The sequence below is a fragment of the Orbicella franksi genome, chromosome 12 (assembly GCF_964199315.1).
Source record: "Orbicella franksi chromosome 12, jaOrbFran1.1, whole genome shotgun sequence".
Taxonomy (NCBI): Eukaryota; Metazoa; Cnidaria; class Anthozoa; order Scleractinia; family Merulinidae; genus Orbicella; species Orbicella franksi.
This window is the reverse complement of record NC_138156.1, coordinates 15963762-15977743: the sequence shown is the minus strand read 5'-3', so window position 1 is coordinate 15977743 and position 13982 is coordinate 15963762. Positions and strand designations below refer to the sequence as shown.

Sequence of the window (13982 nt, the reverse complement as noted above, 5' to 3'; positions counted from 1 at the left end):
TCGTTACCCTTATCCGTTCCGCTGGACAAGGGTAACGAAGGCTCTGGGAACGAGATGGGGCATCAAAACAACATGGCGGAACAACGTGGCTTGAAAAACTTGCAAAGTAGCAAGAATGCAGACCTAGTTCATGGATGATCTAAAGCGTATCGGTACTATTAAGTGCAGAGAGTTTTTTGAATTTTTTTTGGAAACAAATCAGCTTTGCATATTTTCCAGCGAACTCACCCAACATTGGAGAAGTCGAAAGGAATGGGTGAAAGACGGGAAGCCTGACCTGGACTATTTGTCAAAGGAATTTGGTAACTATGAGTCTGTATTTAAAATAGTTCATGGCAGGTGTAGGTGCTTGTGCACAATTCTGTTGACTGAATTTCGAGTTGTACATGCTTTGTTCAGGCAAGACGATGGTTTCGATCATCATCAGTTGCCGGTATTTTCTGTGCATCTGTAGCTGCTAGCGCAACTCATACATATATGAGTATGTTCAATCGACATTCTGCGGGTTGGCACAAACTTCTTGTGGCGTGTACCTTCGAAAATGCCAGGTTTCCATAACCTCCGTGGCATTTGGAGAAAGTGATTGATTGACCAATCAAAAGACGGGAAATGTCTTACGTAATGCAGATTGGTATGACAACTAGTGGTGGGAATCGATTGAGATTTCACAATTGATCATCGGAAATAATCGGATTGCCCCAATCGATCGATCATCGATTATAATCAGAAAAATCTACCAATAAGCATTCCATGAGACTGACACGAAATCAACAAAACACGCGTGCCACAGACCTTTGTTGGTGTATTGCTTTCTGCAGAGCCTACAGATTACCTTCATCATATCCAAGTTTTCCTTTGTTTTGGGCCCTTCTTCACTTCATAAAAACCAAAATATTCTCACACTTTTGACCTGGCGTTTCCAGGATTACGACAGATCTCCAACTCGGCCATTTCAGCCGCCATGTTGGACTCGTCAGCAACATGTAAACGAGGCAGGTCTGAAAGAAGACCCTGGGAATTAATTTGAGGCGAGTTTTCGCTGCAATGTTGTTTCTTAATACCTTTCATTTGCTAGTGATAGTAGTGGTACTACAAACGTGAAACGGTGAGCTTGTAATTTATGTTTTGTTCAGTTGTTTACGAAATGCAAAGCAGCTTAGCATGCCACATCTTTCAAATAAATGTGGTGTATTTGAAGTGACAACAACACAGCGTGCAGGGTACACACAGGCTAAAATATTCAATCTTAGACTATATCTGCTGTTATGACTTAGAAGTTAGGAGTCCATGAAAAAAGACAACTCACACGAATATATTAAACATACATTTTTATTGATTTTGATACTTTTATTTGTCCCCAATAAATTTTTAATTTTTCCGCGACAATCGATTATGAAAAAAGCATAATCGATTGTTGTGTCGCTTGAACTTTTCGATCAACTTTCAATTATAATGGATCATCGGCCCACCACTAATGACAACCAATTGCCCTATGTTCCAAACATTCCAGGAACACCACCCTGAGTGAGGAACACGATATTAATGACGCTGCTACACAGACATCTCTCTTCCTGATTTTTTTTTTTAGGGAAGGAGGTGGTTGTACATGGGCTACTGAGAAAATAAAGCATTAAAAAAAATTCAGGCTTGCAAGGTCTTTTTCTAGGCTCTATTTTCAGAGCTGCTTAAGTTGTGTACATAACTGTGATGATCACCCTCATCTTTACATCTTTTTCCATAGTTCAAATTTATTATAATAATAATAATAATTTATTTCTAGCGCATTACATTAAAAAATCTCAATGCTCTTACAGAATAAAAATGAGAAAAACGATAACGAAACCAATATAAGGAAAATATATTAAATTACAATGGATGATAAAATACTAAAATTCTTTCACTATCTTTCATATATTCACCTGGAATGGAACTCTCTTGAGAGATTTAACAAGGGGAAATTGGAGTTGATCCGTCTATATTCAATGTGTGTTCCAAACAGGTCATGCTATAGCACCTGTTGCTAACTGCTGTCAAACAAAATATGGCAGCCAAGTCAAGGAAGACATGTCAGTCAAACAGTTTTGTGACTATTGGAGGAACAGGTCTCAAGGTATTATTGTCACCTGCTGCATACTGTTCTCCGTGTTAGCTTTTCCATAAGTTAATGTCTACCTCAAAAAATGCAGACAGGCACCATGGTTTGAAAATGCCATTTGATTAGTGTTCACTAGGATTACATGATCAACATGTTTTTGGAACAGTTATAAATACAACATGATGCACATTGGCTAGATGTCAATTGCTTTGAGTGAAGAGTCACTCAAAATGTATAAGAAATTTGTGACTGTATGGCTTGCATAATCTGATCATGTGATCATAAACAATGATAGTTTATGCAAAGCAGATGGTGGGCATGATTAGAAGGACAGAAAAGCCCAGTGTTTTGGTCTTTCTTGTGTTCAGATATCCTCAGATGATATGGTATCAAATGTGAATATTTTAGAACTATTCATTATGTGTTCATCTGTTTATTTTTAATGATAACATTATTATATCCTGATGTAAGCTTCTGAAAAAAATGTGAAAAATAATGTCTTGGTCCTAGTGAGGGGGCTGTCAAGATAAACTTACGAGCATGGTGTACTGACACAAAGACATAAACAAAACACATTGTAACAGTAATAGAATTGTTTAGTTCTCAACCATGACTCTATTTCAAACTGAAGAAGCCTTACACTCATTCAGATAGTCAAATGACAAAGTTATTTTTTCATGCACAGTTTTGGATACAACAAACATTTCAACAGTCAGTGATTTTTAACTGGAAACTGAAACTTTTTTAAAAATCTCATCAATAGGTATCAATGATACTCAGACACTTTACCTAAAGGACTGGCATTTTTGTAAGTAAGTCTGCTATTTTAGATGTAAAATATTTTTCTTTGTCATGATTATATTTGATTACATAATCTCAATGGTGCATGGGACAAGAAGGCAGTGATGTGGTAGGCATTGCAAGTGCTCTGTATTAACTTTAATGTGGCTGCTATGTGAGATTCACCTTCAACTATTTCATGTCAGGTGACACATGTCTATGTCTGGTGGCAAATTGGCAGAATAGAGAAGAAGCCAGCATCTTGTCCCCTTATGCCTCTTGAAGGACTTAAAATTATTACCTCTCCATGTTCTTATTGAACAAAGAAGGGCCATGCTTTTACTCAGCCTCCGTTTTTTTACAACAAGAAAGTGTTCTTTATTCTCTTCCGTTTTCCCTGTTTGAGCACCTAGGGTGCAGCGACAGAGAGGACTTGCACCATATGTCCCTTTAAGAAGGTTCGTGGAATCTTCTGAGTTTTTGCAGGGGGTGATTATTGATTTCATGACTAATCTAGAATGGTTGAACCTTCTAGGAGCCAAGGCAACATGGCTCTTGCGATCATTATGATATGAAAACTTAACCACCATCAAAAGGTCAGAAAGTTGCATGTCCAGGGTGAATATTAAGTGTGTCACTAGTCTATGCTTATGATTAAAGGTCGTTACCTGTCTCATGTGTGAAATAGAAACCCAAGAGTAACTGTCAACTTTGCATTCTTACTATTAGCTCATTTCATTCCTCAGAGCATTTCCAGCCTACAATGCCTATGAAACACCAGTCTATTTTAAATCTGATTTTTTGAATGAGTTTTGGGACCAGCGTAGTGACGTAGCTGATGATTACCGGTTTGTCTACATGGGTCCTAAAGGCAGTTGGTAAGGTCAGAAGTTTATAAACATTTCTTCTCCACTATCATTTGCACTTACATGTAGTGGTGTGTACATTTCATTCCTGGCATTCTTGAAAGCCTGGCAATGCAATGACTTCAATCAAGTACAGCATCAAGACATGATTTTGAAACAAAAAATCTGAGTTTGTTTCTGATCTGAACAGTCATGTTGGGACAACGCTTCAACAGACACTTGCATGGCACATGAGCAACAAATTAGCAAACCATGCATGAAAAACAAGATATTGTAGGCTTGAATTTTTTAACTGAGGTGGACCCCATCCTCATTGAATGACCTGCATAATTTTGGTTGAACCTAGTTTATAGAAAACAGTTTTTTCATAATCCAGTTAAAAAACTGAAAAATTATTAAATTATCAATTTTAAGTTTTGTTGTTGTTTTAATTTGTTCTTTTTTTCTCTAGGACCCCCTTTCATGCAGATGTGTTCAGGTATACTACTAAATGGTTTGTTAAGAACTTCCTTGAACTGCACTTATGAGAACGCTGTTGTTCATTCATTGCTTTTGCCAGTATATAGAGGATATGAAAGTGACTGAGTAAAATATTGTTTTTACATTGAAAGTCAGAAAACTGTGAACACCTAAAATATGTCTGGAATGTTTACTGTGTTTTAAACAATCACAAGCAAGATTTTCAGTCACAGAAACCACAGAAAACCGATGTATTCCATCAGTCACAAAACCAAGATACACCCTCTGTCTTTATATATTACTGAAAGTCTAAATAATCGCTATTCTTTTGTATCGAGAACCATAGCCAGGACTTAGTTTTAGGGATTTTGGAAAACAACAATCCTGCCGGCGTAAGGTTACTCAAGTGATGTAACGGTTAATTTGATGCGGCTATGAATAGGGATGGTTAAAACTTCAAAATTTTGGTGGTTTCACTAACCTTAGAATTGTCTTTGGTTAACTCAATTTATTTTAGCAAGTAAGTATTACAATCCTTCTAAAGACCCTGGAAAGATTGGGCAATGGCAGTGATAAATCCAAATGTTTGCTAATTTTGGAATTAGTTGTGACTGACAGTAAATACCTCAATTTTCTGCTGTTCCTTCCCAAATTACAAAAATATAATGAAAGACTTCCATTCTCATCACTATTACTTGTCGCTTTTTGTCATTAACAAAATAACAAAGTGAAATAATGAGAGCACTGATTTGGATTGTTTGCGCTTGAGTGATTCAACGGCCGCCAGTCATGTCAGCCCGGCACATTGCATTGGTTTGTGACCAATGGATTTCACTTGTGATTGGCCACAATAAACATTCTCAACATATTTTTAGAGTTCCGATTTTCCAAGTTTCACTGTGACACAAACTTTTATAATATAGACGAACTGAATGTTTGCACAAACAACTGTGAAAAATCTAAGTGATTCTTAACCAGTGCAAAATTGCAAATTTCCATATACACTTGTGAGGGAGAATTAATATTTTCAAACAGTTACAATGAAGGAGCCGAAAATTGAAAATTTCAAGTGACCCTCCTTTCAGTAGGTCACAGACAAGGTTTTGTATGAATTTTATCAGTAGTTTATTTTCCATTACAATATAGACCCTGCGTGTGCTCTGTTTGGTCAAAAACCCATGTTTAATCAGAGTGTAAAACATAGAACTAGTGAGACAATCTCAGATAGTGCAGAGCGCAATTGATAGCTCTGATACAGTAGTCCCATAAGTACTCACCCCTGCTCGGTTCACTTCCGGTTTGTGTCTACCTTGGTAGTCTGCTACGGCTTTTCCCCTTTGCAGTGTGTATGTTTCAAGGTTGTATTTTCATTCAAGGTCCAAACATTACGCACAAATTAATTACTACTGCTGCTTTAAGTTGATTTTCGTTCATTTTAAATTCAACAATACGCTGAAGCAGCAAACGTGACAATTTAGCTCTTCACGCCAACTTTGTAACTTGATACTTTTGTTTTCCTCGCAAAGCCATGTAATATGAAACCCCTGTTTTCTCCAAAACATACGGAAGATGTCCTTGGTTTTTGGAGATAAATGAAAGAAAGTTAAATATCTGATGTAGTGATGAAGAAACGGAACAGAGACGATGTTTTATTAAAAATGCAAATTTTTACCGATGAACAAGAACTAATTTAATTATCAGATAGTCACGAAATACCACTTTCTTTTTCTGTTGCCACCTTTGTTGTTAACAATAAAACAATTCAAAATTAACACACAACGATATTGATGGCTGAGAAGCTTTTCAACGAAAAGTATTGAAGATAAACAGTGCTACTTGGCCGATATGAATGAGTCTCCTCAAAGACTGATTAAATTAATTTGAACTTTCATTAGGTGCCACGGCGTCTGCAGCAATATTTGAGCATTTTCCTGGTTTCTTTTGTTACAAATTTACAATTTGCGGAATATTAAAGCCACTAACTTGAGAACTTTTTGGTCTCTCTTACAGACACAATTAAGGCAAGAAATAAACAAGTCGCTAAGGAGAAGCAATATATTTGAACCCTGACAAGCACACTATTGTAGATTGAAAACAGCAGATGATATTTGTTGAACCGACCTGTTTGTAATTCTAAAAGCTACGCAGCCACAGTAACATTTCACTTTTGCAATAAAAAGGGACAATTGGCACTACCTGAAAAATAACTGCCGTCCTTGGTCACATGACACGATATATAAAATACTGCGTGTAAAGATAGTGTATAACACTAACAATGCTAGAACGCGTGCGTCTTACATGTTGAGCTCTACCATAAGGAAAACCACTCAACATTTGTGCGTGATTCCGTATGCAATGTATCCTTCACCTAATATAGAGGCCACGAACCCTAACTAATCTACGCATGCGTTTAGGGCAAATTAGTTTTGTTCTAAGGAGAATGGTACCACAAGGAGAGCAAGGGGTTACCTGAAACAAATATATAGCTTTGCGATGTTCAAAGTTAAGCGACGGCGATGGAATGTGTTTTACGTAGAGTACACATGTACCTTTCCCACCCTACTCCCACTACTTCCTTGCCTCTAGACTAATTAATTAATTGAAATTAATTAATTAAACAAACATTAAAGTTTACACCTTAGCGCCATAGGGCCATAGCGCCTTAGTTCCTTAGCGGCAGGCAACCCCCATAACCATCCCAATAGTGCACTCTGCACTAAAAAGCAGGTTTTATTGCTTTTTGCCACATTACCTCTATATCATAAAGCAAGTGAAGAGCAAATGAAGAAGCCTAAGCCATGTATTACACTGTGATAAAACACTCCGGACATTTGAGAACACTTGAGTTCTCAAATGCCTGTCATGTGTTATTACAGTGAAACACACAGCTTAGGCTTCTTTATTTGTTAAGTAAAACACTCATATCTATATAACAAAAATGTGTACATGTATATGACACTCACGTTAGTGTCACAAAGCCTAGTATAATATGCGCTCATATAAATCATTATATTCAAAGAAAGGAGTTTCATGGTAAGATAATGGTTTGACACTGACTATTTTTTGATGTTTTGTTCAAGACATTTTGGCTGTTGCTTGAGCCTTCATCAACTGATGAGGGCTCAAGCAACAGCCAGTGTCAAACCATTGTGTCACAATGTTAGCTCCTGACTACCACTTCTCTCTTTTTAAATGCAAAGAGGAATTTCTTATTAAAGCATTTTTTTGAAGGTCTTATAGTTGGTCTGCAAACATTTGTGGATGCAAGAAGTGGCTGATTTATCCACCAGGTCAAGAAAAATATTTGACTGACAGGCTAGGCAACCTTGTATATGACATCACGTCAGATGACATGAATGACAGACATCAATTCCCAGACTTTGAAAAAGCCTCAAAGCCAATCACAGTCATACAGAGAGAGGGAGAGGTCATTTTTGTCCCGAGGTATCGTAGCGCTTAAGACTATTGAATTTTAAGATACTGCTCAAAGTATATGTTCCAATTTTTTCAGAAAATAAAAATTTCCTGTATAGTCTTCTCTCTATTCTTTGTTACCAAAACATAACCTAAGATCATATACTACAATGCAAACTGATTAAAGAATAGTTCAAATGGGTTCACCATTCTGTGAATTTACATTGCAAATAAATAAAAAAATTATTAGTTGCAATGGTCATCACGTTGAGACTGCTACCTTGGCATGGTAGGTTGGCATTGGACTGTGCCTGCAGAGTACTATACTCCTGGCAGCCCTCTTATCCGCACCACTGAGAAAAGAGATTCTGTGCTCCCAGTTTTTGCACCTTCTCGATCTTTGCTCCAAAGATAATGACTTTGTTCAGGAATGCCAAGATATGACCCTTCTCCGAAAGCCATGGTTTTCCCTCTGATTTACTTCTCAACGATCGGTTAAGGGTAGCCTCCATTATCTGCGAAGAAGCACTTGAGAAATGTATCCATATCCATAACAACGAAGAAAGGATTCGTCTGGTGCTGATGTACCACCCTTTGAGTTTACATATTATTATTATGAGTGAAACTATGACTGCAGCAATATTTCGAGCTCTACCGGTAAAGACAACTTCAATCTACTGACTGCTAAGGGTCCTCAAAGCTTAAAACAGAGGATAAACGGAGAAGACACCGTCCAAAATCCACCTGGAGGAGGACTGTAGAGGCAGAACTTCAGGCTTTAAACCTTAACCTTAACTGTATGGCTTGCAAAGGATGGACACGATCAAAACTGGGTGATGCCTTATGTTCTAACTGGCATCTATTAAAAAGGAACTGATAATTATAGCTTGAACCTTCTTCATAAGCATAAACTTTTTCAACAAAAACAACAAAAATTATATGTTTGAGTGAGTTGATATAAACGTTTTTTAATTTCAGTGGTTGGCACCATCAAGTTATAAACTTGGTAAGTTTGATGAAGTTTGCATTGGAAAGATTGGAAAGTTGATTAAGGTTACCGTGTACCTTCATGGGTGTCTTAATTCAGTCCAATGGATTTAGCACCTCATGATTAAAATTTTCCGCAAATTCTAAACTGGAAGTTATAAATCATCTGTTTTAAGTTCCAACTCAACATGATTTTTATCCTTTGGGAATTGTATTTTTTCCTCAAGGTGAGGAACCCAAACGGTTAAAAAGCATTTTGGGGTTTCCCTTTGTTTAATTGCATTCAAAAGTTACAGACATTTTCACAGTTGCTGTAAAAAGTTACAGAGTGAATGCACAGAAATTACTCTTAACAAAATATATTGTTAAATTGGCAAATTTCCCAACACGGTATAGTGCACAATAGGTTAATCTTTCAACTGACCAAATTCGACTGAAATCTGACAAATCTCCTTTGAGTTGTAACTCCTCAAATGTCTCCATCCAGCGAAAGTAATAATAAAGTAATAATATAGTAATAGCAAGTAATAATAAAGTAATAGCAAAGTTTTGAGAAAATATCAATAATTATCTGTTAACGAGTAAGAAACTTTTACCTCTTGAATTTTCTCCTTTGTCTGAAAGCTCATAGCTTAAAGCTTACTTTTATGTGAAAAACAAAACTTGAAAATGTTTCACCATGAAGATACATGGTAACCTTGAGTCAAAGACTTTCTTTTATCAAAGGTTTGGCTTAGGTACCATTTATAATAAGAAAATCTTTCATAGGTAAATTGGTGAGTAAACGTGAATTTGTGACCTACAAATGACCTCCATATTGACAGAATAAATAAAACACTTTTATGTTCTATTTCAAGGAGGACACCATTTCTATCAACCATAACTGGACCAATGCTTGTGGGATTTATAAAATGTGGGAACACTTGCAGAGTGAACTTAGCAAGGTAAGTTGGATGATTTCAGATACGAGAGCTATATTAATTACTTATTAACCGAGAATGAGGTATTTATGTGGAAATCTCAAACCAATACAGTCTTTTTTATATGGCTTTATTATATGGCCTATGAAAAGCCTCTTGGCTGTTTCCTTCATCCTTCCACCAAGTTGGTTATAGTTCAACACTGTGAATTGGCTGTTCTCCTGAAATCGTAGCTCGTCAGAGTAGTAGAACTCACTCTCAGAGTGTTCCTTGTCACTCATTGTTTTCAGCCGCTACAATTTTCAGAAAAAAACCAATGGTTTTTGTGGTCTTATGCATGTAAATATATGCATACAGACCACAAAGTCAGAGGCAGATCCTGAGGTGATGTCACTTTGAGGACTAGATGACAGGTGACACACCTCGGGGAGAATTGATTGTCTGACAGGTAGACTGAGTACTAGTAATTGTTTTCGAGTTGTTTCGTCGGCCATTGCCTCTGGTGTATCGTCATTGTGTAATTGCAGCCATTTTACCTTTTGTGAAAAAATTTTGAAGAGCTTTCCATCACAAATTAGTAGTATTTGTTCAAGGTAAGTTATCTTGTATTTCTTAATCACTCTGTCGTGCTGTTTATGATTCATTTTCTTCCTTAAATTTCCCACTTAAAATTGGTAACGACTTGCCTTCTTCTACTTGTAGCAATTCAACTCCCAGATACTGACACTTAAAAACAACACTCCAACCGAATGGAATAAAACTAGGCATGACACCACAAGTACGCATTGCGGACCTATTTCCCCGAGTTTTGTTATATCTGCTAAAAAGACAACTACCTATCAACCGTCATTAAAATTTTAATTTTAAGTTTTGTGTTATTCATAAAATTTATTGTATATTGTTGTAGGTGCACCGGAGTATAGAGGATTGTAGGGACATGGAAAACTGGCATGAACACTGTCAGGTAGATCAAGATCATATTTATCCTAACAGGATCAATAGATTGTCAAGCAGGAAAGTTTAGAGAATAAAGAAAATCATCGAGAATCAATTAAAGGAAGTTGTCTATTTATAATAGTAACAGCTGTCCAAAGCCTGCATGCAGTATGCTTGGTTCATCATCTTTAATTTTCATGAACTGTCCTGTTGACTTTCTTCTAGAGAGCGTATGCACTCACGTGTCCAGCAGCCATGCAAATTTATTGGAACAAAAGAAATTGTTTACACGAGAAAAGAGTCGAACACCCACAGGATTGGTTTGGTACACCAACATGCTTTGGAACAACAATATGGCTGCCATGACGTCATGTGCATACGTTCTATTAAGTGGTAATTTTGTGTTTGTAAAAGTTAGTTCTGTCAATGCATTGCTGTTTCGTGTTTTTTGTGTCAGGTTGTTTTAAGAGCAAGTTGTGGATTGAATTATGAAGAATTCGTGGAGTTTCTTGACGTTATCGCAAGCCCAAGGATACGAACAATCACAGGGAAAGTTGTGGATGAAGGTAATCAAGACAAACATCTTGACAGTAAAAAATCTCACTCAAAAACAGAGTCTAAAAGCTCAGTGTTTCAAGATTGGAGCGCTTCGATGAAAACTCTGGAAGAACAAGAACAGCAGTTATTGATTGACTATTGCAGATACGATCTTGTAAAAGTAAAAGAATGCCTCATGAGTTTAAAAGACGAAACCTCGTTCATCAAGTTACAAAATAAACATCTTCAAATCGTAGTTGACGAACTACTGCGGGAAATCCATGCTGCTCTAGATAGAAAACCTTAAAAGTTTATCCAAGTCCAAGTCACAAACGACGAAACTAACGTTTGCTTTTGTATTAAATAACGAGAAGACAGAAATTCGAGTAATAAAAAAAGATGAAGAAAAAAAGACTGTGATGTGATCATGTAGAAAAGTGACAATTCAGTTCTGACCAATCACTTGACGACTTTAACAGAAGTCTTACAACCAGCCGTATCAACCAGTTTCACCAATCTAAACTTTATAACACCATTTACTGAGAATAAGTGAGGACAATCATTTTTCATATGACTTCCTCTCAGGTTTTAAAAACATCAGTCACCAACAACAGTTCACTAACACAGATGATCGTACTGTGCAAGCTAAGAATAATAGTTGGATCAATTTTCCATGTAATCATATCTGTGACAAAATTCTCGATCGTGATTGGTTCTCCGCGCGCCTATTTGTCACGTAATCGGCGCGATCACGAGGGTGTCCAATTACAGGTATCCAATTTGAACTTTTTGTAATTGGATACCTGTAATTGGATACCCACGTGATTCGCACGTCAATTACGCGCGCTTTAATGGCTTCCTTCGCAATGTCTCCTACAGTTTTCAAAACTTATGAAAAGCGCTACAGACGTTTTCGTTCAAAACAAGTTTCTGAAAGATATTTTTAATTCCGAAATTTATTATAGATACGATTAATTAGTGATTGGACCTCGTGTCGTACAATTCAGGGAGTAATCGCGCTCGTAATTTCAGATTTTGAAATTACTCGCGCGATTACTCCCTAAATTGCACTCCACTCGGTCCAATTACTATTACTTACTAGTCGGGCGGTCTTTACTTAAGTAATGGAAACCATAAACGAAGTCTGACCAAGGGCATAGACAATCCAGTGAACCAATAAAACATGAAATGATTAAGTGTTGGCTTCGTGAAACAGTTGAAAAAGTGTCCGAGGTATATGGGTGGGAAGGGGCCAGTGAACGATCCTCTGTAAATTAGCATGCATTCTGATTTGTTTGGTGTGGTGTCAGCTTGTTCTTCACACACCAGACGTACAACTCTGTTAGGGATTGATTTGACGCAGCTGACACTTCGACTATGGTCTTCCCGATACAGTATATGGTGGTGTCATCTGCGTACATGTAGGCGGACCCAGACTGGACGGCCTCTACGAGATCGCTTGTGTAAAAAGTAAAAAGTGTGGGCCCCAGGACACTCCCTTGGGGGCGCCAGAAGACACTGAGCCGAGGCTAGATCTTTGCCCGTTTAGAACCGTGTACTGTTGTCTAGATGTAAGGTAACTCGTCAACCAGTTTAATAGAGGGCCGCGTATGTTAAATTGACTTTGAAGCTTGTTTAGCAGGATGTCATGATTTACACGATTGAAGGCTTTCTTGAAGTCAATGAAGGCCACACCCACAACATAACCAGTTTCTATTGCTTGTCGTCAGGTTTCTGTTAAAGTTCGGTGGAGTACCCCTTGCGATATGCCCATTGAGTATGGCCGCACCCCGTAAATAGGGTAGGGAAAATAGCAGATCGTGGTCTTAATAAGATAAGGATTTTGGGAAGCGGGCAACACGTCCCCACGCAATTTTTCTGGGAGTACTCCCCCCCCCCCCCCCCGAGCTTTGTTCAGCGCCACCAAGAGTTCTTGACCATAAAACTGTGCTCCGGTTGACCATCTAATGTAACAAGGTGACCGTTTAACAGAGGTGAATTACCATAAATCACTCAATTGGGAAGTCCAACGGTGACCGCGTCCGCGCAATAGAGGTGAACGCTTAATGGAGGTCAAATATACAGTAAATATGTGAGGCGAATTTCGGGAATTTGAATGGTGACCTCTTAATAGAGGGTGACCGCTTAACAGAGGGCCGCTTTTAAAATACGAGCACCAAAGGGGTAGATCGGAGTGTCTTTAGTATGGAGGTGGTCGTATTGTAGAGGAAGAGATTATATAAATCCATCAATGGGACTAAGTTATCTGTCTTTAATATAGGTGTCCGTATTGACCCTATGGAGAGGTGTGACTGTACCTAGTTTCCAGTGTCTGGTCGCGTACGGCGTCTCCTATGTTACTGGCACTCGTGTGTAACACCACTAATCTCACAAAACATAACTCATTGTGAAAGTGAAGAATGGTCATCGCAGTAAATTTTCCAATTTAAGCAATTGGAAAGAAGAAGCCTGAAAAAAATCAGGGCTTCAACGGGATTCGAACCTGTGACCTCCGCGATACCGGTGCGATGCTCTACCAACTGAGCTATGAAGCCACACATTGGGAGCGAGGTCAAATTGAGTTCTTATCTTCCCGTGAGGAGCGAAATGATGTGGAGTATGTATGAAATAATTCATATTTGAACTGTGGCTGTAGATGAAAGTGAAGAATTATCATCGCAGTAAATTTTCCAATTTAAGCAATTTATTGAATGATTATCGTACTTAATTTTCCAATTTAATTTAAGCAATTTATTGCTTAAATTGGAAGATTTACTACAATGATCATTCTTCACTTTCATCTACAGCCGCAGTTCAAATATGAATCAGGGTTCGTACCCTTTTTCAGAAACAAATTTCCAGGACTTTCCAGGACTTCTCCAGGACTCTGCCTGATTTTTCCAGGACGCTAAAATTCATATTAACCCTTTCACTCCCAAGATCTCAATGTTAACTCTCCTTACTGTCTGCCACACATTTCATATTTTT

At 37.7% G+C, this 13982-nt stretch overlaps 1 protein-coding gene across 1 annotated transcript; it reads left to right on the top strand.

Annotated features, from left to right (window-relative positions):
* The first annotated feature begins 117 nt into the window (after nucleotides 1-117).
* LOC145462415 (2-oxoglutarate and iron-dependent oxygenase JMJD4-like) lies at nucleotides 118-11996 on the top strand. Its single transcript, XM_081445939.1, has 10 exons — nucleotides 118-302; nucleotides 2000-2110; nucleotides 2859-2907; nucleotides 3622-3753; nucleotides 4193-4219; nucleotides 7432-7644; nucleotides 8593-8620; nucleotides 9459-9545; nucleotides 10429-10485; nucleotides 10915-11996. Exons 1-10 carry the CDS (start codon nucleotides 131-133, stop codon nucleotides 11299-11301), a joined length of 1263 nt encoding a protein of 420 aa, XP_081302065.1. The 5' UTR covers nucleotides 118-130; the 3' UTR covers nucleotides 11302-11996.
* The last annotated feature ends 1986 nt before the right edge of the window (nucleotides 11997-13982 follow it).

What these genes read in the sequence shown, in the direction of transcription:
- LOC145462415 (XM_081445939.1), top strand. Translation starts at nt 131, where the DNA reads ATGGATGATCTAAAGCGTATCGGTACTATTAAGTGCAGAGAGTTTTTT. An exon ending in ATGGGTCCTAAAGGCAGTTG is followed by an intron (nt 3,754 to 4,192) that starts GTAAGGTCAGAA and finishes TTTTTTCTCTAG; the next exon opens with GACCCCCTTTCATGCAGATG. An exon ending in ACCATCAAGTTATAAACTTG is followed by an intron (nt 8,621 to 9,458) that starts GTAAGTTTGATG and finishes TTCTATTTCAAG; the next exon opens with GAGGACACCATTTCTATCAA.